Here is a 24,681-nt window from a genome sequence, read left to right on the forward strand (position 1 = left end):
AATTGGAGTAATCAAATAAAGATAAATTGATATTAAAGTAATAAAAAGTAGATCATAACAGTATATCTCACTTTTCGGCTTTAAAATAAGTTCTTTAAAAATATGAACAAAATTATTTCTTTTAAAATAGTTAAACGAAAGACAAAAATAGATATACATACATCTAATTTATAGATAAAGAATAGATTTTTCTCGAAAATGCCAATACCCAAACAATAGGTACACACTCTTTCAAACATTCAAAAGTAAAGCGATTACAAAAATTGCAATTTGGCATTATACAGTGGCCTCTAAGGCTAGCACTCCACTTGCTAAATGTTTTTTTCAATCTAGAGATAAAGAAGAAGTCAAGACGTCCATTAATACTTTATGCGAGAAACATAAAAGCGATGTTGATGAAACCAAAGAGAACTTGCATAATGAAATTACCCATTTTGTAACGTTATGCCAAAATTTGAATAAACATATAATTTATGAAAAATTTAATGTCGTCCAGGATGTGAATGCAACTTTTTCCAATATCTTAACTTTACTGCAAAATTTGACGCGTCAGGTGAGCGGTCTTTTTCGGCTTTAAAAAGAATAAAAACATATTTAAGGTCAAATTTTGGTAAAAAAAAAACGTAGACGAATTATCACTATTGTATATAGAGAATGAAGAACTGGAGAAATTGAATTGTGATAATATTATATGGCAGTTTGGGAATGCCGAGTCAAGAAAAAAAGTGATCTAATTTTTGTCTTGTATTTTTTAGAATATGTTTTTTTGCTTGTCATGTGTTGTTTTGTGGAACTTTCTGTTTTTTATTTATGTTTAAAAGTATTTTTTGGATTATTTTTGACGTTTGCTATTCTTCTTGCTTGTTTAAAAAATTGATGGATTTTAAAATAAACCTTTATAGTTAATGCATGTGTTTTCTTGTTAAAAAACTGACAACGAATAGCAATGAAGGGGGTCCCTAAACCTCCAGCGCCCAGGGCCCGAATTTAGGTTAAACCGGCACTTCTTGAAAGATATATGCAAATTTATATTCTGCGGATTTTCAAAAAAAATATTTGCAGACATTTGCATAGGAAAGTTTTCTTAAGTTTGTATCAGTTGATCGCCTTTTCATGCCACGTTAATTACAGAACAAAATATCTGACTTTCTGTAAAATATTTAATACACCAAACAAGCATTTTCGTGTAAGTTTATTAAATAGGTCAACTATTGATTTCAAGTTCAAGTAAAACTAAACCATTTAATGCGAGCTTGAGTTAAAATTTACTTTATACATTAACTATGGATATATATTGACCCATATGCTATCGTCTTTTATTAAATTTATTCTATTCTTTCCTCGAGTTCACGACAAGACCTCTAATTTGCATTTCTAAATGAATATTTTATATTTTTTATTACATAAAAGTTTATACAAGAATATATTGATATTTAATTAGGCTAGAACAGTTTTGCGGATAATAGTCCAGGTGTCAGAGACAAAAACTCTACCTCGAACCTCTAAAAATCATAAAAACGATCAGAATTTTGCCGAGAAGGACAATTTTGGGACTCCAAAAAAGATACAACAAAGTTTTACACTCCTGGTGATTTTGAATGTTAGTTACGAGCGCGGAAAAGAAGGAGAAGAAATACTAAACAGAAATGGTGAAAGAATATAATAGAAATATGTATGGAGAACAAACTAGTTATAACAAATACAAAATTTAAACATTAAGAAGTACACAAATACACGAGAGTACAAGACAGCAGAAACGAAAAATCAGTCATAGATTACTTTTTGGTAAGCAGCAACAAATGGAAAAGAGAACAGGATACGAAAGTGAAAAGAGGCTCAGAGATTGGCAGTGACCACCATCTAGTAATAATGAGAATGAGAACAACAGAAGAAAAAGAAGAAAAGAGAAGAAAGGTAGTAAACGAAAAAATAAAAAGTTACAAATTAAAAGAGGAAAGATATAAGAAGAAATTCCAAGAAAAATTAGATAATACTCTGAAAGGTAGGGCAAAAAATACAAATATAGAAGAAAAATGGGAATATCTAAAAACCAGCATAATCAAAGCAGCTGAGGAAACTTGCGAGAAAGCAAAAATAGCAAATACTAACATGAGGAGAACGGAATGGTGGACGGAAGAAATACGAGAGAAACTAAAGAACAAAAAAGACAAATGGAAGAGATACCTAAGCACAAAACACCCGGAAGATTACGAGGCATATAAAGAAAAAAGGAAAGAGGTAAAAATAGCGGTGAAAGCAGGAAAGGAAAGGTCATGGGAGAGATTTGGACAAAAACTGACAAAAAATTATAGGGAAAACCAAAAACTCTTCTACGGCGCATTAAAACAACTCAGACAAAAGAAGGAGCACACGATGCCGAATAAGACAAGAATGGAAACGTACTAACAGAAGAAAAACAAATAATGGAAACATGGAGAGAACATTTTAAAGAGCTAACTCATGCAGACACGGAGAACATAAGGGAGATACAAGAAAGGAATGAAGAACAACAAGTGGAATCCATAACAAGAGACGAATTAGAGAAAGCAATAGAAAGAGTAAAATAGGGCAAAGCACTAGGCAAGGATCATATCACCCCGGAAATGATAAAATTCATGGGGACAGAGGGAATAGATAGCATGAAAGAACTAATGAATGATATCATAAATAGAGCAGAATTACCAAAGGACTGGAAGAAAGACATTATATTACCACAAAAAGGGAGACAAGAGAAACTGTAATAATTACCGAGGTATCACCATAGCAAGTATCCCTGGGAAGGTATTCGCAAGAATAATAGCGACAAGAATAAAAACCCAAATGAAACAACTATGGAAGACACACAGTGTGGATTCAGGAAGGACAGAAGCACGCAAGACCTAATATTCACATAACATATGTGCTTCATTGACCTGGAAAAGGCGTTTGACAGAATCCGAAGAAAGGACGTATGGAAGACACTAAAAGAAAGGGGAGTCGACAGACACATAATAGAGGTAATAAAGGATATGTACAAAAATAATACAAATACAGTAAGAACCAATAACGAGGAATCCAGAGAATTTACTACAAGTCAAGGCGTCAAACAGGGATGCGTGCTGAGTCGACTGCTATTCTCAGTGGCACTGGATGAAGCGATAAAGAAAGCCAAGAGAAGAATGAGAAAACTAACATTAGGATACTGGCAAATGAAACGGACTCAACTATCGGATCTACTATTTGCAGACGACATGGTATTGATAGCAGAAAACAGAGAAGACTTACAGAACAATCTTGAAATCGTAGAAGAAGAACTATCAAACATAAATATGAAAATTAATACAGAGAAAACAAAAACAATGATAATTTCAAATACGAGGAAGACACACGCAATAGAATTAGACGGGAAACAACTAGAGCAAGTGGAATATTTTAAATACCTAGGAGTAATAATCGAATCAAATGGTAAACAAGACATGGAAATAAACGAGAGAATGGGACGAACAGGAAGCTTATTTAACGCTATGAAAACAACATTTTTGGGGAAAAAAGAGATACCGGAGAAATTAAAAAGGGCAGTCGTTATATCAGTAGTTAAACCAACAATCATGTATAGCAGCGACACATGGACATTGACGGGGAGACAAAAATCCAGAGTCAATGCTATGGAAATGAGGTTCCTGAGGAAAATAGCAAACAGAAAGAGGACAGACAAAATACGAAACGAAACAATTAGACAAAACCTAAAACTAGAACCAATCAATAAAAATAGTGGAGGGACAACTTAGATGGTTCGGGCACGTGTGTAGAATGTCGAACGAGAGGCTTACAAAACGAGTGTTCGAAACTAGAGTGCAGGGGAAAAACAAAAGAGGAAGACCAAGAGTTATGTGGGTAGATGAAATCAGGAAAGAAGTCGAGAAGAAGGGATTGACATTGGAAAGTGCAAGAAACCTAACGCAAGATCGGAAAACATGGAGACTACAATGCCAAACTCAACTCCACCAGCCTTACACCTAAAGGTAGAAAGGCTTAGGACTAACTAAGTAAGTAAGTTACGCGCGCGAAATCATTTTTTTTAATTTGTATCAACGTCACATCTTTGTTATTTTTCAATATGTCACATTTTTAAATAATTATTTTATTGTATTTTCCTTAATAATTCCTTAATAATAATCTTCTATTTGTTTTAACCTGTTTTCCCGTTACAAACTTGTTTGGCGCCCTCTTTTGTTATCCTCTATTTCCTATCTCTCTTTTCATCTAACATCTAAATCATCATACTGAACATACTTCATATTCTCTTACTCTCTATGTATCTGTCTTTTAAGACGGAACATGCCTTTCCATCTACAGGTCACTCTGTCATTTCGATGACAGTGACAATTCTCACAATGGAGGTGGTAAAATTAATTTACTTAAAGTGATGAGCCGATAATACCCTCATTTGTTTCAACAGATCTCTCTTGCGGTAAGAAATTCAATATTGTATTTTCTTGTATTCATTATTGTCCGTTACATTCACAGTTTTTATAATCACTTTTTCGTATCTAACCTGCAAATCTCCACCCATTTGTGTTGTCTCAATATTTTAATATTTCTTTTTAACTTACGTATATGCACGTGTAAATCATAAATAATTTTAACTAGTAATAATTAATAATAATTTCATTTAATTTATTCTTGTCATCTGCTACTCTTTTTGATTATTTCTTGAAGAAGGACATACATTTTGGTTTTTACTTCTTGATGTTTGATATGTATTTTACCTTCTAGTTTTTGGGAATAAAATCACGTTTTTCCCTTCGGGATAGTGATGTTGATTGTAGTTACTTTCGACTATTCGTTACAAATCGTTACTTTTGTATAAAGTAATCATTTAAAGTATTCATTACTTTGATTACTATGATTACTTTTGTTACTTTTGTATTTGAGTACCAGTAATCATATCGAGAATCGTATTTCTCAGTAGGTAGGTATTTTGTATTAAGTAATCATTTACAGTATTCGTTACTTTGATTACTATGATTACTTTTGTTACTTTTGTATTTGAGTACCGGTAATTATATCGAGAATCGTATTTCTCAGTAGATAGGTATTTTGTAAAGGTATTCCGATATAACAACGGCCTTCACCGATCTGTTTAAGGGATAAAAATGATTTGATTACTATGGTTACTTTTGTTACTTTTGTATTTTGTAACGAAGTAATCAGAATAATCAAGGTAGATACAATAGTCGTTACTCGCTCTAATACGATTGGTACGAAATAACGAAGTAATCAGAGTAATCAAAATAGATACAATAGTCGCTACTCGCTCTGATACGATTGGTACGAAGTAATCAGAGTAATCAAAGTAACCATTTGCCTCTCTGTATAGTAATCGTTACTTTCGGTATTCGTAAGTAACGAGTACTTTGTAACGAATAGTTACTTTTTCAACATCACTACTTCGGGGGCTTGAAGCATCCTTAATCGCCGGCGATACAACAACGAGGACCATATCATCTAGACTGCAACCATACAATGCATTTCACCTAGACTGCAACGACCAAAATCCGTAGGCCTGGTGGAATATAGCATCTATACTGCGTTCCACGGTCACCTTTCAGTACAGACTCTTATGAAGAACAGTGTTGCCAAGAGATATTAATATTTATATTAAATAACTTTTAAAGTATATGTATATATAAATTGACACTGGCCCTTTTAGCATTAAGCCACATTATGTTTCTTGATGTTAAAATGGGAAATTTCAATTTTTTGCATTTTGTTTGGTCAATATTAAAATCAAAAGAAAGCTGTATAAAAAAACAAAAATTTGACATTGGCCCTTTTAGAACCAAGCCACATAATTAATATTCAAATGATATATCTTTAATATCGTATAAATATCTTTCATAGTACCTATCTATGAATTACTTAAAAATAATAAAACCCACAGATTTTCAAATCAAGATGTTTTGGACTTCTGGAATATTCTATTTAGATGGACTTTAAGTTCGTCTGCTTAAAACCAGCAACACTGAGCTGCAAGGTTCCATAAGTTTTATATTGGGATATGCTGCTCACACTGCAAAGTGACTGCGGAACGCAGAACAGCACCCCAGTGACAGTTGCAAAAACAGCAGTACCATTCGACATCAAGAAGTTACCATCGAACCAGATACCAAAAGCCATAAGTATAATCCAAGAATTGTTAGTTTTTGGCAAGAACTTGAATATACAGGGTGAGTTTTTAGTGCGGGATCGGTCGATAACTCCATTATGGTATAAAATATCGAGAAAAGTTATTTAAAAAAAATGTAGGCAATGATATTCTCCACGTTTGGAAAATATGTCCATTTCTACAGGGTGATCAGTAACTGCGTGGTATATCAAACATATAATTTTTTAAATGGGACACCCTATATATTTTTTCATATTTATATTCCCCTCATAATTCTTGTTCATATAATATATGGTTTTGCATTACTATACAGAGTATTTAACAAGTTATGACCATTTTTATTTCGAAATCACTATGAGATTAACACCCTGTATATAAAGAAGTAATTCGTAGACAATAATTTGTTTTATGTAATAAGATAAACAATATACTGTAGTTTTTAAATTAAGTCCAATTCACATCATTTTAGAATATTTGTATACAGGGTGAACTACAAAACCAAATTACGATTTTCTCTATTTTTTTAAATGGATCACCCTATATTTTATTTTTCAACATTATTGTATTTAATATACTCGTTTCATTTTTATATAGCATTCCCTATATCTAAACTGATTACTTTCCGAGATATTTTTAGTTTTCTTCAAATTTCGGGAATACATTCAATTTTTCTAGTAGAAATAAGTTAGTATTGAGTGATAATTAAACAAAATTATTTTTATTAGATAAATAACTAAAACAAAATATAAACCATAGCAATATGCAGTGAATATAACAATAAATGTGATATTAAGAAATTATCATATTTCCCTAATATACAAAAATCGTAAAATTCCTACAAAAAAAACTTTGTATTGTATATAATAATATAACAAGATTATTTTTATTCAATAAATAACGTTTATTCTAAGGCAAGAATTTTTTAGTAGAACATTCATTTTTATAAGCACTTTTAAACTACAAAACAAAATTACGATTTTCTCAATTTTTTTTTAATAGATCACCCTATATTTTATTTTTTTTTTGAAATATTGTATTTTTCTTCTTTCATTTTTATATAGCATCTCCTATACCTACACTTATTAGTTTCTGAGATATTTTTAGTTTTCTTCATTTGCCGGGAATACATTCAATTATTCTTATAAATATAAATAACTTAACAAATAAGTATTATGTAATAATACACTCTGGGCCAAAATTAACGGGCCACCTTAAAAATTGGTCATTTTTGATGTCTTATATCTCCTAAACCTGTTGTCGGATTTAAGTGATTTTTTTAATATATTATAGCCTAATTCCTTGACAATATCTTTATAATAATATTGTTGCTAAACAGGTAAATTTTCATTGTATACCGGGTGTACCAATCAAACAGTGTTTTTTTTTAAGTTTGCATCACCCTGTGGAATATTCTAGCATTTATAAAATATTAAAATTAAAACCTAACTATAGCCCCATGTTTTCTCAGCATTCTGCTTTTTGATTCATTCGCTTATGTTGGATAATAAAAAAGTTAGGTAGTTTAACATCTAGCCATATTTTTCATTAATACAGACGATTTAACTCACCAGCAAAATTAACCCCGCCACCTTTATTATTGTTTTGTTTACATTATCTGTGACAGTTTGTTTCCTAAATTTGTGTCATTGAAAGATTTTTGACATATAGTCGTTGTACGACATTGTTGCAAATCTGTTTCCGTGTTAACAACAATTCTTGAAGAATCCCTGTAATTTCATATCATTGTGAGCGAATATTGTTTAAGTTAAAATTTTAGTGCTTATTTATTGTTTGTGATTTTAAAAATGCCACTCGCTCCAACAGATGCTGCTAGGGCGGTGGCTTTAGTTGATGCTGGTTACAGTCAACGTCATATCGCCCGTACGCTCGATTTATCCAGAACTACGGTACAAAATGCCATCAGACGATTTCGGGAGACAGGATCGTACAACCGCAGGCCAGGTCAAGGCCGACAACGATGCACTTCAGTTCGAGATGACCGCTTCATTGCCACCACAGTACTGAGAAATCGCTTTTGCACCGCTCCTGAAGCTCGTAGGTCTCTTTTTGAGGTGAGAAACGTTAGTGTGAGTAGACAAACGATTAGAAGAAGACTGTCAGAAATAAACTTGAGGGCATTCCGTCCAGCTCGCGCACCACAACTGCTCCCACAACACCGTAGGGCTAGACTTCATTTTGCGCGAGAATATGCTAACTGGACTATGGCGAAATGGAAGAATATACTGTTCTCAGATGAGAGCAGAATAGCCCTAAAAGGTCCAGATGGACACCAACGTGTCTATAGGCGTCAAAATGAAAGGTTTGCTCCATGCGCTATAACCAAAACAGTGGCTTACCGAGGAGGGTTATTAATGATTTGGGGAGGTATTTCTTACGAAGCGCGTACTGATCTTGTTGTGTTCGGTAGAGGCAGTGTGAATGGCCAAGTATACGTGCAAGAAGTTCTCCAAGACCATGTCATGCCTTTTGCACCATTCATTGGTGATAACTTCAGACTAACGCATGACAATGCACGTTGCCATACAGCAAGATCTACCCGTGAGTACCTTACTGAAGTCGGGACTCAAGTTCTACCATGGCCAGCACACAGTCCCGATCTTAACCCAATTGAGCATATCTGGGACAACCTCAAAAGACGGGTAAGAGCGAGAGTACCAGCCCCTGCATCCTTTGAAGAGCTGAAGACAGCTATGGTAGAGGAGTGGCAAAATATCCCCCAATCTGATATCCAGGATATCATGAATGGATTGCCAAACCGGCTCCAAGAAGTCCTAAGGGCTAGAGGCGGCAACACTCATTATTGATACCCAATTTTTTTTTCAATTAGACTTTTATTTCCAAAATATTGTTAATTTGAATTTTTTCGAAGATTTTTTTCATTTGCTTTTTGCTGTAACAAACGAATTTTTTCAAAAAAATTATTATTTCTCTTCCGCGGAGGTAGTTTTCACCATATCCTTCATAAAATGTGGCCCATGGTTAACAATTTCTGCAAATTGAAAAAAATACAAGGTGGCGGTTAATTTTGTAGGTGAGTTTATTTATTACTTTAAAACCGGTTGAGACATGCACATGAAATTTGGTGGGTTTTAAGATGTAGTTATTGCACATTTTTTGGCATACAATTAAGCATTTAATATTCACCATTGGCGCCCATATGGGTAATATGAGCCATCGTATTACCCATATGGGCGCCAATGGTGAAAATTAAATTCTTAATTGTATGTCAAAAAATATGCGTATGTCAAAAAATATGCGTTTGTCAAAAAATTTTCAACACCCCCTATCTCGGCAACGAAGCATTTGCGGACATACGCTTATAAAGCAAACTGTCATTATTTTTTCATGCAGAATTACTCCTTAAAATTTTCCAACATTTTTTAAAAACACCCTGTATTGATAAAAAACATGTCTAGTTGTTAAAGCACCTAACTTTTTTATTATCCAACATAAGCGAACCAATCAAAAAACAAAATGTTGAGAAAGCATGAGGCTATAGTTAGGTTTTAATTTTAGTATTCTACAAATACTAGAATATTCCACAGGGTGATGCAAACTTTAAGAAAAAAACACAGTTTGATTCGTACACCCGGTATACAATGAAAATCTACCTGTTTAGCAACAATATTATTATAACGATATTGTCAACGAATAAGGCTATAACATAACAAAAAATTGCTTAAATCGGACAACAGGTTTAGGAGAAATAAGACATCAAAAATGACCTATTTTTAAGGTGGCCCGTTAATTTTGGCCCAGAGTGTATAACAAATATTTTTATTCAATAAATAACTAACAAAAAAATAATAAACCATAACAAAATTTAATGAATGTACCAATTAATGTGATGTTAAGGATATAAGTCTAAAGTAAATGTTGAAAATGACCACTTTCAACGTCTATGCAATTTTGTGACCGATATTCAAATGACCGAGCCACATTTCTAACATTTTTGTAAGTCAATATTGTTAAAAGCTTCTTTTATTCTATTTTTCATATCATCAAGCGTTGTTGAATGCTTCTGGTATACAAGGTTTTTTATATAGCCCCACTTGAAAAAAATCAATTTTGGAAGAACTGGAGCACCGTCGTATAAAAACTTCTACCGTCAAAAAATGTGGACCAATCACATAATCTCTAACAATATCACCTTAAACATTTATAGATCACCTAGTTTGAGTGTTAACAAAGTAGGGATTTCTTGATGCATATTAATGAAATTTAATATGAAAATTATATTATTAATAACTGCGGGTCACAATCTGCTATTAGGAATGTGTTACTAAAAACTTCTTGGCTAAGAATGCTGTTGATATAATAGTCTAAAAACTATTAAATTAGTTGTATATTGTTTTGATTTATGTTTTGTGTGAGTTGTTTATTAAATAAAAATAATCTTGTAATTTTATTATACACAAGATACCTATATTTTTTTTTGTAGGAATTGTATGATTCTTGTATATTAGGGAAATATGATAATTCCTTAATATCACATTTATTGATACATTTATTGCATATTGTTGTGGTTTATATTTTGTGTTAGTTATTTAGTGAATAAAAATAATTTTGTTTAATTATCATTCAATACCAACTTATTTCTACTAGAAAAATTGAATGTATTCTCGAAAGTTGAAGAAAACTAAAAATATCTCCCAAAGTAATAAGTTTAGATATAGGGAATGCTATATAAAAATGAAAGAGTATATTAAATACAATAATGTTGAAAAATAAAATATAGGGTGATCCATTTAAAAAAATAGAGATAATCGTAATTTGGTTTTGTAGTTCACCCTGTATACAAACATTCGTCAATGATTTCAACTGGACTTTATTTAAAAACTACAGTATATTGTTTATCTTACCACATAAAACAAATTATTGTCTATGAATTACTTCTTTATATACAGGGTGTTAATCTCATAGGGATATCGAAATAAAAATGCTCATAACTTGTTAAATACTCTGTATAGTAATGCAAAACCCTATATTATATGAACAAGAATTATGAGGGGAATATGAATATGAAAAAATATATAGGGTGTCCCATTTAAAAAATTATATATTTGATATACTACGCTGTTATTGATCACCCTGTAGAAATGGACATATTTTCCAAGCGTGGAGAATATCATTGCCTACATTTTTTCTAAATAACTTTTTTCGATATTGTATACCATAATGGAATTATCGACCGATCTCGCACTAAAAACTCACCCTGTATATGTCATTGAATTTAATAAGACATATTTTATTATATCTTTATTGAACAATAAACATGATTAATTAAAATACTGTTGTGTTTGCTGCCAATCCGAATCTTCATTGTTCATGTTTTTGATTAGGACAAGACGAACACACACCTTGGGCATCTGGGGTAGTTTATCGCTTCAAACTCGACGGTAAAAATTCGATACCTTTTATCATAGTGTCCTATCGACAAAATTTCAAATCTTCGGCCGAATGTGAAAAAAGCATAAGTCCAAAATACCTGATTTTACAGGAGAGACAAAAAACTAACTGTGCATAACTCCACTTATACAGGGTGAGTCATAACTATAGGGACATAGACTAAGGACAGGTTATTTGGACCAAAATATGGCTATTGGGCCAAATATGCCTTAATAAAATGTTGCTGAGAAAAAAGATACAGGGTGTTAAAATTAATTTTTGTTTTTCGTTTTTTGCTAATAGTTTCCCTGTATATTTATAAATTGCTATCAAAATTGGCACAGAGGCATAATCTTACACAAGAAATAGTATTTTATCTACAATTTTACGTTTTGTCATAGAGGGCGCCATGTGGATCATTCCTGATGATCAAATTGAGTCTAAACTTTTTCTGATGAAACTTTTTAGTAATTTTTATTAGAAAATATGACGTAAACATCATTTTTACGTAAAATTGGTACTCTTGTTTAAACATGATAATTTCAACCGTTTTCGATAAAAACGCAGTCGAACTGCTTAGAGTCTTAAAAAAAGAATGTGTGTGTACTTTGTACGCACGTAAGAAGTTATACTTCTACTACATATTATGTGATTTTTAAGACAATACCAAAAATTTAAAAAAATAAAAGAATAAAACGCACACAAACACATTGAAAAATGCCAAAAAGAAAAAATGATTTCTGAACGATAATAATTGTTGGCAAAAATTTTAAATACGCATTTTCTGAAAAAAAAAAATTATATAACAAATATACTTACAATCATAAAATGCATAAAAAAATAAAAACTTGCATCGGGAATCGAACCCGTGAATTTCGGGGCGCTTCGATTTGTAATCGAAGCCTAGACTCACTCGTCCAATTCCACATTATTTGTCATGTGGAAAAATAGGGTAACTGAACGTTTTACTGTTTGACAGTTGTTTTGAATATAATTAAATTATGTAGTTTAAATTTTGTGGAAGAAAATATTCAAATATAACAAAACAATAAGAAAACAATATATTAGATGAAGAACTTTTGTTGGTAATCAAATTAAGTATGTAAATCAAAGCATTACATACCTACTAGATAAATAAATCTACGCCAAAAAATCATAATTTAAAAATAAAAATCGGACCTAATTTGGGATTTCTCTCTAAAATCCCCATTCTTGAGAAAATAAATGTACAGTAGAGCGTCGATTATCCGAACGTCGATCAACCGAACGACCGCTTATTCGAACTATCGACTCCCGCGTCCCGCACTCGAATACCGAGCAAGCGTTAGTAATTGACGCTTAAAATATCTTCAATTTTCTTCAATATTGTATCCAAAAATAATTATGTTGTTGCAAAGACTGCACTTTTTTGTTTAGTTGCTAGTTGTCATTATCAAGATATAAATAAATATGTAGGTATATAAATATGGTTTTTATTCACTTGTGGATAAATATGTATGACTATAAATATGTATCAATATATTGTAGTACGATTATCCGAACAAATCGGTTTTCCGAACACCTATGTCCCCCAATTAGTTCGGATAATCGACGCTCTACTGTATTTCAACCTAATCCAAATGTATAATTACAATATGATTACAATAAAAACTACTTACCAAATTAGAATGAGTTTTCCTTGTCCAAAACAGTCCAAAAGTCCAAAAATATAGGTATATGAAAACTATTTAAAAAGGCAGTATAACTATTAACTAACTTTTGTTTGTTGTTTCTTTTCACACAAATTTTAAAACGCAACAACCATAAATAATCCAACTACAGCTGTGCCACAGCCGCCATATTGAATAATTTTTGACATGTCATTTGAACATCCAATCAGAACAAAGTTATAATGCGCATGCGCCGGGATCATAGGTTTTAACATATAAAAACTCACCCTCATATCGCCGGTAAAGAAGTATAACTTCAAAAAGGATTTCAAATATTATTTCATTTATGAAAAGTATGCTTTGGACTGTCAGGTAATTGTTGTTGGTAAATGTCATTTGTTCAGAGTAAATTATTTTTGATGTGACAGTGTAGTGTAGTGTTGTATTTTTTAAAAGTAATCATTACTTTTTTGATTGAAATGCCTCGTCACAATCATTTCAGTTGCAACTTCGTTTATTAGTTTGGTATTTGATATCCCCTTCTGAGTTCCTGAAATCTTCAATTGCGTTTTTATCGAAAACGGTTGAAATTATCATGTTTAAACAAGAGTACCAATTTTACGTAAAAATGATGTTTACGTCATATTTTCTAATAAAAATTACTAAAAAGTTTCATCAGAAAAAGTTTAGACTCAATTTGATCATCAGGAATGATCCACGTGGCGCCCTCTATGACAAAACGTAAAATTGTAGATAAAATACTATTTCTTGTCTCAGATTATGCCTCTGTGCCAATTTTGATAGCAATTTATAAATATACAGGGAAACTATTAGCAAAAAACGAAAAACAAAAATTAACTTTAACACCCTGTATCTTTTTTCTCAGCAACATTTTATTAAGGCATATTTGGCCCAATAGCCATATTTTGGTCCAAATAACCTGTCCTTAGTCTATGTCCCTATAGTTATGACTCACCCTGTATAAAACTAAATAGAATGTGAAAATAAAGGATAATAAATAAAGTAATAACCAACCCTAATAATATTAAAATCTTACCTTTAACATCTTTTCCATATCCAGTATCGTTTACCGTAGCAGCATTACCATTTTTATTAGTACCACCAGCCGCAGCAGTACTAGTACCGGAAGAGGCAACTGCTGCAGCAGCTTTTTCCATAAGTCGAATTTTCTCCTTTTCATGGGTGAGAACTTTCGGAAATGAGAAAAATGGCACTGAAACGATTATCAGCAGTAACCCGCACAACAAAAACCCTCCCCACCACATGCCGACCCATCTGCTATCTCCAGGATCTAAAATAAAATGTTTGTATTAGTTTTCTAAACTTATTTGAAATTGAGATATTTTACCTATGGAGATGATGTGAGTAAACGAATCCATGTGAAAAGATAATAAATAGGCGCCCAGTAAAAATCCAAGTACTGGACCAAAAGCTGCCATACTATACATACAACCTAAAAATGATAGACGTTAGTATATTGCATATTATATACATTGCTAGTCAAAAGTCCGTACCCCCCTCGTATCTTTTGAACGGTTATACCTATAATAGTCAAATTTGGTGGGAGGAAATAAACGGACGTAATCTTCTTAACTAGTCATGACAGGTGACGTAATAGTGACAGATGACGTTACAGAGCCACTGTGACCGATAATTTTAAATGGGACCTTATGGCAAGTGATACCTCGTTTGAAAGGTAATCAAAATACGTTATTCAGTCATACTAATTTTTTTGGGTTTAAGTTTATTTTGATTTTAGTGAATAAATTAAATAAATATAATATTGTAGTTTCGCATTTAATTAATAAAAATTCAAATGTCCGCCTATGGTTTTTTATCAAAAATGTTGACGTTTTTTCAATTCTCTAGTAGTTTTTACGTCCACGTCAACCTTTTTGACAAGTAATCATAGGCGGAATTTTGAATTTTTATTAATTAAATGCGAAACTACAATTTTATATTTATTTCAATTATTCATCAAAATTAGCTTAAACTCAAACAAAATTAGTGTGACTTAATAGGTATTTTCAATATCTTTCAAACGAGGTATCACTTGCCATTTATTTATTTATTTATTTATTGACGGGCTAAACCCTTTTTCAGTTTTTGTACAATATGTATAAAATACCGTAAGATACATAAGCTAGCTACAACAGTTTTTTAACATGTTTTTTAAATGATGCAGTTGAAGTATTAAATAATTCTAAATCTGTTTGGTAATTGTTCGCCGTACCTAACATCCTAGAAATAACTTCATTAGTCCATAATTAGTAGAACGGAAATCTACAAAAAACAGGTCAGAATTACGGGTTCTTCGCATAGGTATATTAAATGAGATTAAACCCAAAATTTCAGGGCAATTAATAAATCCATTTAGAAGCTTATGTAAAAAATGTAATTCGAATTCAGCTCTTCTTGTCTATAATTTGTTCATTTTAAGTTGATTAAGAATATAACTGTAATTATAATCTCCACGTCTTAAACCCATTTTATGACCACATATCCTTAAAAATCTGTTTTGAACTTTTTCTAATTGAGTTTTCTGGGTATTATAATAAGGACACCATATAATACAACAGTATTCTATAACTGATCGCACTAGCGAACAGTATAATATTTTAAACGTAAAAACTGAAAAGCCCTTTGAATTCCTCTGTATAAATCCTAACATTTTAAGGGAACGTGAAGTTATATCATTAATATGATCATTAAAGTTCAGTTTTCTATCCAGTGTTATACCCAAATCCCGTACCTGATGTATCTCTTGCAGAACCATTAAGTGTGTAATTATTATTAAAAGAAGCCTGCGTTTTACTAAACGTGATTTTAAAACACTTTTTTAGATTTAAGTTTAAAACATTTACTTCACACCAACGTGAAAAATTATTTAAGAACAACTGCAAACATTCACAATCAGAGAGGCAAGCAATAATCTAAAGATTTTTATGTCATCAGCGAATAAGAGAAATTGGTCGCAGTTAATTACTGTTTGTAAATCGTTAACAAATATATTAAAAAGCAGTGGACCCAAATGAGAACCTTGTGGAAAAACTACCATATTTAACCATTTGAGAACGATTAGACAAATAATGTTTAATCCATTTTGAGATGTTATCGCTAATACCATAGCCACAAAGTTTGGCAATCAAGATCTCATGATTGACTCTATCGAAAGGTTTTGAAAAATCAGCATAGATTGAATCGACCTGAGAACCAGACTCCAACGAGTTAATGATAAAATTTGTATAATACACGAGATTTGTAACTGTGGATTTACCTTGGCTAAAACCATGTTGTCCACCAATTATTATGTTTTTACAATCAAAACTTAAACATTTTATTTACAAAAAAATCTAATAGTTTTGGTAACTCTGACTGTATACAAATTGCACGGTAATTTTCAGCTTTGTCTTTCTGACCAGACTTGAAAATTGGTTTTAAAAAACTAGATTTCCAGAAATCGGGAAATATCTCTGATGTTAGTGATGGGTTAAATAAATGGTGTATTGGTTCTGCCAAAGTGTATAAACATTTTTTAAAAATATACAATGGAACTTCGTCAGGTCCCTTGGTTCCACGGGCTACTCAGAATCTTATTAACTATCTCCTTAATGTCAAGAACATAATTGCTTACATTCGCAGATTTCTCAAATTTAAAAATATAGATTTGATTAACTACAACATCGTTGTAGACAGTTGAAAAAAAGTTCGCAAAAATGTCAAAGATTTCTAGACTATTTTGCTTAGTATAATCATCATACTTAATAACTGATGGTAACATATATGTGAGTTTCTTTTACTATTTATAAATTTCCAGAATGATCTAGGGTTTTCAGATATATTGTTTTCAGTTTCCTGAACATGTCGTTTATATAGTGAATTCTTAAGTTCTTTACACTGAGCTCTAATACTTGAAAATATATTATAATCTTCTTCCCTACCTGTCTGTTTGAATGTTTTATGAGCAGTTTTGCTTTTTTAATATTAACGATTTTAGATCACAGTAATACCAATTAGGATATGTGGATGTTTTATATTTTTTAATCGGTACAAAATTATGTATTAAATTGTATAAAATTTCATAGAAGGTTTCAATAGCCTCGTTGATAGTTTTGTTGATGAAAACTAATTTCCAATGAATCTCAGCCAAAAGATAATTTATGCTAAAGTAATCACCATTTCTGAAATCTAAAAAGTATTCTTCATAATTTAAAGTTGATGAGTTAACCTTAACAAACGATTCCAAAGAAACTGGAGCATGATGGACACTTTTGTCAAACAAGGGATCAGATGGTTCCGACACAATTATATTAGATAAACTAGCAAAAACTAAGTCGAGAAAAGTATTTCTGCTATTAGGTATCACATTAATTTGAGATAAATTACAATAACTGGCAGTATTACACAAATCATTAGCAAGAGAATTGGGAATACATTGAACTCTCCATAAGGTCCCATTTAAAATTATCTGTCACAGTGGCGCTGTAAAGACATCTATCACTATTACGTCACCTGTCATGACTAGCTAAGAAGCTTACGTCCGTTTATTTCCTTCTTCCAAATTTCACTATTATAGATTTATAGGTATAACCGTTCAAAAGATACGAGGGGGTACGGACTTTCGGCTAGCACTGTATGTATATTAGACATGTCTATATTTAAATTTACACACAAAAGTTTTTTTACTTAATATTAATTAGATGGCTTTGGTTAGGGATGGGAAAAACCTACCGGTTTAAACCTAAAACCGGTTTTTTTACTTCGCAATAACCGGTTTTACCGGTTGTTTTTTTGTCCATGTTATAACCGTTTTTTTCTTTTTAAAGTAAAAACCGGTTATTAGGTTTTTACGGTGATTAGGATTAGGTTGGGAATTATTCCAAACAAAACCATAATTCAAATTTTATTTTATTTTATAAAATACAGAAGCAAAGTGAAAGTGCACTCTCACATCAGCCAGAAACAATTATTAAGTTTTATTATAATATTTCCTTCAAAAGGTATTTGTAATCATAATATTTACATATGAAGTGATCTGGTTGAATTAGACGCAAACATCATCTATTTTCACACTTAACTCTTGACATTGAAAGTGGGTGAATGACTTTTTCTGATTACCAAAAATAATGCTCTGACTATGAATATCGAATTACTGATTACGAATACGAATCTCCAAGAATTTCGCTACGTTTTCAAAACGATACACTCATACAGGAAGTATTAAATGAGTTAAAATGTACCTATTCTACAAATATACAAACGTGTTAAAAGTAATACATGTTCTTTCGATAGTATAATACTAATTTTGATCATATTGATATCGAGTCGAATGGAGTATCGCAAACTAAAGTGTATTGTAAATGTAACTTTGTAACCTATTGGATTAAAAAAACCGAAAACCGGTTTTTTTTGGCCGGTTATAACCGCCAGGTTAAACCGTAAGCAAAAAAAAAAAACGGTATAACCGAAAACCGGTGTTTTGTCAAAAACCGCCATCCCTAGCTTTGGTAAAGACCAATTAGCCATACAAAGAGATTTCTGTAATTGATGAAAATTGTTTTTTTTTACCCTGCAGAGGAAACAACATTTTTAAGCTAAATTGAATTGTATATTTTTAAACCACAGGGCATCTTACAAGTTCAAGAGTATCAATACACCCCAAAATACAGTATTTTGATATTTAGCTCGTTCAAATCAAATCTAACCAATGTAAGACCAATAATGACATATGCATCAGAAACAAGACCCGATACAGCCACAACACAAAGACTACTGGAAACGGCAGAGATGAGAGTACTGAGAAGAATTACACGAAATACGCTGAGAGACGGAAAGAGAAGTGAAGGCATTAGCAGAATATGTAACGTAGATTGCATAAAAGAATGGACACTAAATAAAAAAAAAGAAAGGAATAACCACATACGCAGAATGGGGGAGACCCGTGTGGTCAAAATAACAAGAGATAAAGGAGGTTCAGGGTATCTTTAATTCTAACGTTAGAGCTGTCTATCGTGCGCATAACGTATCTTTTGCTGAGAGAACGGATTCTGTCCTCTATATGGGCAAGATGGATGGATAATGCGCACATTACTTCAGGATTTTTCTTTAGGTGTTTGGTAACACCATTTCTCAAAATGGTGTCTTTTAACGTGTTTTTTGTAGAGTACCTTACAGTGCTGCCTCTTTGATGGTTTTTTGGAAAGTTTTTTAATTTTTAAAGAAAAAAAATTGTATTTTTTCACAATGAGGTCCCCCTTTCGCAGTGGTACATTTTAAATTTTGACCATAGCTCTGAAGATGGCGTTTTGTAAGCAGACAGCGCTCAGCAAGGAGTTAAATATTGTACACACTTTTAAAAAACTTTTCTTTTCAATCCATTCATTTTTCGTAAATGTGTACAAAACATATCAGTCTTTTGCAATTTTCAACTTCACAATTTTCATCTTAAGAACAACAATAATGGCAAAAATAAGGCAAAAATTTAAAATTTCTATGCATTTTAACATTGTTTGAAAAGTTATTCGAATTATTCGAACTGCATTTTCCTGCAAATAGGTAAAAGTCATTGAAAAGCAATAGAAAAATGCATTTTTCTATAAATAGATAAAGTTTTGTCAATGTTGCACGTCACTGCGAGACAAATAAATATGTTTTTGCTTTTTAATAAATCGTATTTAGGCTTTGTACCCACCGTAGTTCTCACTCGGTCTCATTTATAATTAATTTTTTTAAATTCAGACTTTGTTTCATAGAAAAGATGATAACCAAAAGTTTTAAAAGGAATTTTCATTTATATGTCGATTTATAGATTGAGGAAAACTGAACAGTTGAAAATAAAGTACAAAACAAGCTGAAAATCCGAGCATTATCATAACGAAAACTTTGTGTATTTACGTATTTTAATTCATAATATAAAAATTTGCTATTATGAAAAGTTGTTCAGAATTAAAAATTATGTTTTAACGTGCAATTATATCATTCTAATTTAAATGTTGTGAATTATAAAGTTACTTTACTCTTGATTGAAATTCATATTTTTTATATAACTCGTATAAAATTAATAAAATTTGATATATGATGGTTGCATCATAAATTTTAGACCATGAAGAGCTTTTTATGAAGAATAACTTTTCTTCGTCAAATTAAAAATAAAAGATTTATAAATGAAAATGTTGTTGGTATCCATAATTTGAGAAAAATTTTCAAATATTTTTTTCCATTAGAAGGATGTAATTGCACATATAAGACCATACTTTTTTATTCCAAACAACATTTCATATATTCGGTTCGCTAAACTCAGACACAACTGGCTAGTGATTAGTAATTTTGGTAAACTGGTCAGTAATTTTGCCAATCTGGCAAAAAAAATAATTACTAAATAGTTAATAATTACTAAATAATTAGTAATTTTGCCAATTTCGGCAAAATTGGCAAAAAACAAAAAAAAAATAACCTACTAAAATCACTAGCCAGTTGTGTCTGAGTTTAGTGAACCGACTATAATAACAATTTTCATTTCATAACAAATCGAACAGTCCATTTATCATTAGGTAGTCCCATTATAGGGGAGGTCGTATACTCGTATAAACCTTTTTAAAGTTAATAAATTATTGCTTTCAAAATATACTCAAATTGTATTTTTGAACATCTAATTTATTTTATATAATAATTAAATTCACTATCAAATGTCATTGATATTTTATTAATACTTAATTTAAAATTTAGTCTGACATTCACGAAATGTCAAACTCAAATGTAAATAACCTATGCTTTTCTTAACAAATTCAGATTAAAAAAACTAGCCTACTTACTATAAATGATTTCAGCTGACGCTTAGTGTGTCGGCGGAAAATAAAAGGATTGTGACGTCACATTTTAGACTTTTAGGTCGATTATCTCGAAGACGGTTAGATATATCGAAATGCCGTTTTCATATTCGGATTCAGAAGACAAAACTACATAAGAATCCATCAATAAATCTGCTCAAAGTATTGCAGGAGCGGCGATGCAATAACACACAGACTTTGCGAATTTATAAACGAAAAGTTTTCGTTGAAAATGCATTGTTTGATAGGTAGGTACTCTCAACTTTCTATCCAGAACAAAGTAATGATTTACAAACAGATATTAAAACCGGTGTGGACCTATAGCATGGCTTACAATTATGGGACTGTCAAAAGAAAACAATTACATATAGAAATCTAGAAACGCTGCAGAACCGAATACTAAGGAATATTGTAGGTGCTTCTTGGTATGTCCTGACGATTTACGTAGAGACCTTCGAGTCGAATCTGTTCCAAATGAAATTAAGAAAGTCGCCAGGAGACATGAGAGGCTCCATAATAATTATCCTAACCATGAAATGCTTCAGCTTCTTGTCAACCAACCTCAGATACGAAGGTTCAAGAGGACTAAAACGTTCCAGCTTGTGTAATGTGAAAAGTTGGCAAGACTTAGTTATATAGTATTCAGCATTGTAGCTGCAAAAAGACATGACAAGTTACTGAATAGCAGAGTCAGTGATGTGCTGACTGCTGTGTAGCCACAACAAAGAAGTGAGCATTTCATGTCAAAAAAAGCTAAGATGGACCAGGTTACATCTAGATTACAAACAGTTTTAGGAAAATTAGGTTAAAGATAAAATGTTGATAAATCTTGTAGATTAGTGGTATTCTTATTATTTAAATTAAAAAAAAAACTTTGTTCTAAGTGTTTACAAAATATAAATTTATGCTTACCTATATATATTGAAGAGCTCTCTGGTCTAACGTGATCATCTATATATGTTGTTCCAAGAGTAAAAAGAGGAGATCCGCCACAACCTAATAATAATTGTGCAAGAACGAACAACAATACTGGTCCTGTAGTCGATGGAGTACCCTGAATGCAATTATCACCGCGAAGATTATTTGGTGCTAAAGGGGGAGAAGACAACCCTGACGACAACCTTCCCAATCCCATATCTTGTTCATGGACAGAGACAGTTCTGCACATATTTTCTTCAGTCGTGTTCACAATTGTTACGCCGCTATTTTCTTCAGCGATAAAATGTGGAACCATGAATATAAGTGATCCTATGCCCATGATGACAGCTCCAACACCAATCCAAACGGGGATGTGCCTTCTGCTACCTAAATAACTTACAAATATAACAGTGATGACGTTGCCTATCTCGTACGATGATGCCACCAGGCCGGATAGACTCGATGGAATCTCAAACCGTTTTTCAATTGTTGTTATCACAGAATTTATGTATCCAGAACTTAATGCTTGTTGTAAGGTAACAAGAAATGACAATAGTAATACGAAGGACTGAAACAAAAAAACATTGTTAATACATTAGAAATACTACACTACTCCAAGAAATTAACTCATCTCCTTAAAAGTGGTAATTTTTGATGTCTCGAATTTCCTAAACCTTTAGTCCAATTTAAGTTATTTTTAATATGCTATAGCCGTATTCTATAACAATATCACTGTACTAATATTGTTACTAGGCAGGTAATTTGCTTTGTACACCGGATGTACCAATCAAACTGTTTTTTTTCTCTCAAAGTTCACCACACCCTGTGGATTATTCTAGTACTTGCTCTAGATGTTGCTCCCAATTTTTTTCAATTGTTATAATGTTCATATTTGGCTCTTTGGCTAATAAGTTTACTACCGACCACTGTTATAGCATTTATAAAATACTGAAATTAAAACCCAACTATAGCATCAGGTTTTCTTAACATTCTGTTTTTGATTCATTCACTTATGTTGGATAATAAAAAAATTAGGTACTTTAACAACTAGCCATGTTCTTCATCGATACAGGGTGTTTCTAAATAAGTGCGACAAACTTTAAGGGGTAATTCTGCATGAAAAAATAATGCCAATTTGCTTTATAAACATATGTCCGCAAATGCTTCGGTTCCAAAATACGGGATGTTGAAATTTGTCTTACAAACTGACGATTTATTTATTGTTCTAAAACCGGTGAAATATGCAAATGAAATTTGGTAGGTCTTAAGAGGTAGTTACTGCGCATTTTTTAACACACAATTAACCATTTTATATTTTCCATTGGCCCGCATACGGGTCATATTACCCGTATGCACACCAATGGTGAACATAAAATTCTTAAAATAAAAATGTATACCATTTTTATTTTATAGTCGTATTACTCCGTAGAGTAACTAGGTGCATTTTTCCGTTGGAACTTTACCAGCTGCAGACGGTGGATGTGAATTGCATAGTGTAGAATTCCTTCCCTCTCGTCTTCACTGCATCATCCATTTGACTTGCAAATTGTAGAAGTCTTGGAGGTGTCACCAGGAAAGTGTACCAAAAAGTTTTCAATTTAAAAATCTTTTAGTAATATTTTTAATATTTTCAATATTAATAATTTACTATTAGGATTGAAAACTACTTCGTCGTTCGTCTCATAAAATTCTTAATTGTTTGTCAAAAAATGCACTACCTCTTAAAACCCACCAAATTTCATTTGCAAATCTCAACCTGTTTTAGAGCAATACATAAATCGTCAGTTTGTAAGACAAATTTTAACACCCCGTATCTGGGAAACTAAGCAGTTGTGGACTTACGTTTATAAAGCAAACTGTCGTTTCTTTTTCATGCAGAATTACCCCTTACAAGTCGCACACCCTATTGATAAAAAACATGGCTAGTTGTTAAACTTCCTAACTTTTTTATTATCCAACATAAGCGATCGAACCAAAAAACAGAATGTTAAGTAAATCTGAGGCTAAAGTTGGGTTTTAATTTTAGTATTTTATAAATGTTAAAATATTCTACAGGGTGTGGTGAACTTTGAGAAAAAAACACAGTTTGATTGGTACACCCGGTATACAGTTTAGGGTTTAGCAACAATATTATTACAGCGATATTGTTAAAGAACAAGGCTATAACATATTAAAAAAATCACTTAAATCGAACAACAGGTTTAGGAAATTCGAGACATCAAAAACGACCCATTTTTAAGGTGGTGCGTTAATTTCTTGGAGTAGTGTATAATTTGATTTTTTTAATAGGTATTGTGGAAGAAAGGATGTTACACATTAAAAACTTTTCTAAATATTTTATACAGGATATCCAGATTTTTCCTTCACAAAACAAAACTTAAAAAATATTTCCAAAAAGGAGGTTACATCTCTTTAATGGCAGCCTCGTATAGGTTTTTAACAATATCTTCAGAATCATCATCATACAGCCTCAAAAGTGCACTTCTGAACATAGGCATTTTCCCCTTGTTTCCAATTACTTCTATCTTGCGAAGCTCTCACCCAGCTTTTATTTAGCCTTCTTAAATTGTCAGTCCATCATGTAGGCGGTTGACCAACGCTTATTTTGTCTTCTCTTGGTAGCCATTCCAATAACCTCTTTTTCCATCGCCCATCTGTCATTATGGCTATGTGTCCTGCCCATCTCCATTTTTGTGTGGCTATCCACAAT

General features: G+C 31.9%; 1 protein-coding gene across 1 annotated transcript in view; it reads right to left on the reverse strand.

The window, feature by feature from the left end:
- The window catches only part of LOC114332483 (solute carrier organic anion transporter family member 5A1-like), a 233,732-nt gene that overhangs the window by 48,826 nt on the left and 160,225 nt on the right, over positions 1-24,681 (reverse strand). Inside the window, exons 4-6 of the mRNA XM_028282280.2 lie at positions 21,966-22,539; positions 14,576-14,680; positions 14,264-14,518 (exon numbers count right to left, since the gene is read on the reverse strand). Of these exons, the coding sequence (XP_028138081.1) occupies positions 14,264-14,518; positions 14,576-14,680; positions 21,966-22,539 (934 nt within the window). The remainder of the gene's footprint in view (positions 1-14,263; positions 14,519-14,575; positions 14,681-21,965; positions 22,540-24,681) is intronic.

Source organism: Diabrotica virgifera, chromosome 10, assembly GCF_917563875.1.
Source record: "Diabrotica virgifera virgifera chromosome 10, PGI_DIABVI_V3a".
NCBI lineage: Eukaryota > Metazoa > Arthropoda > Insecta > Coleoptera > Chrysomelidae > Diabrotica > Diabrotica virgifera.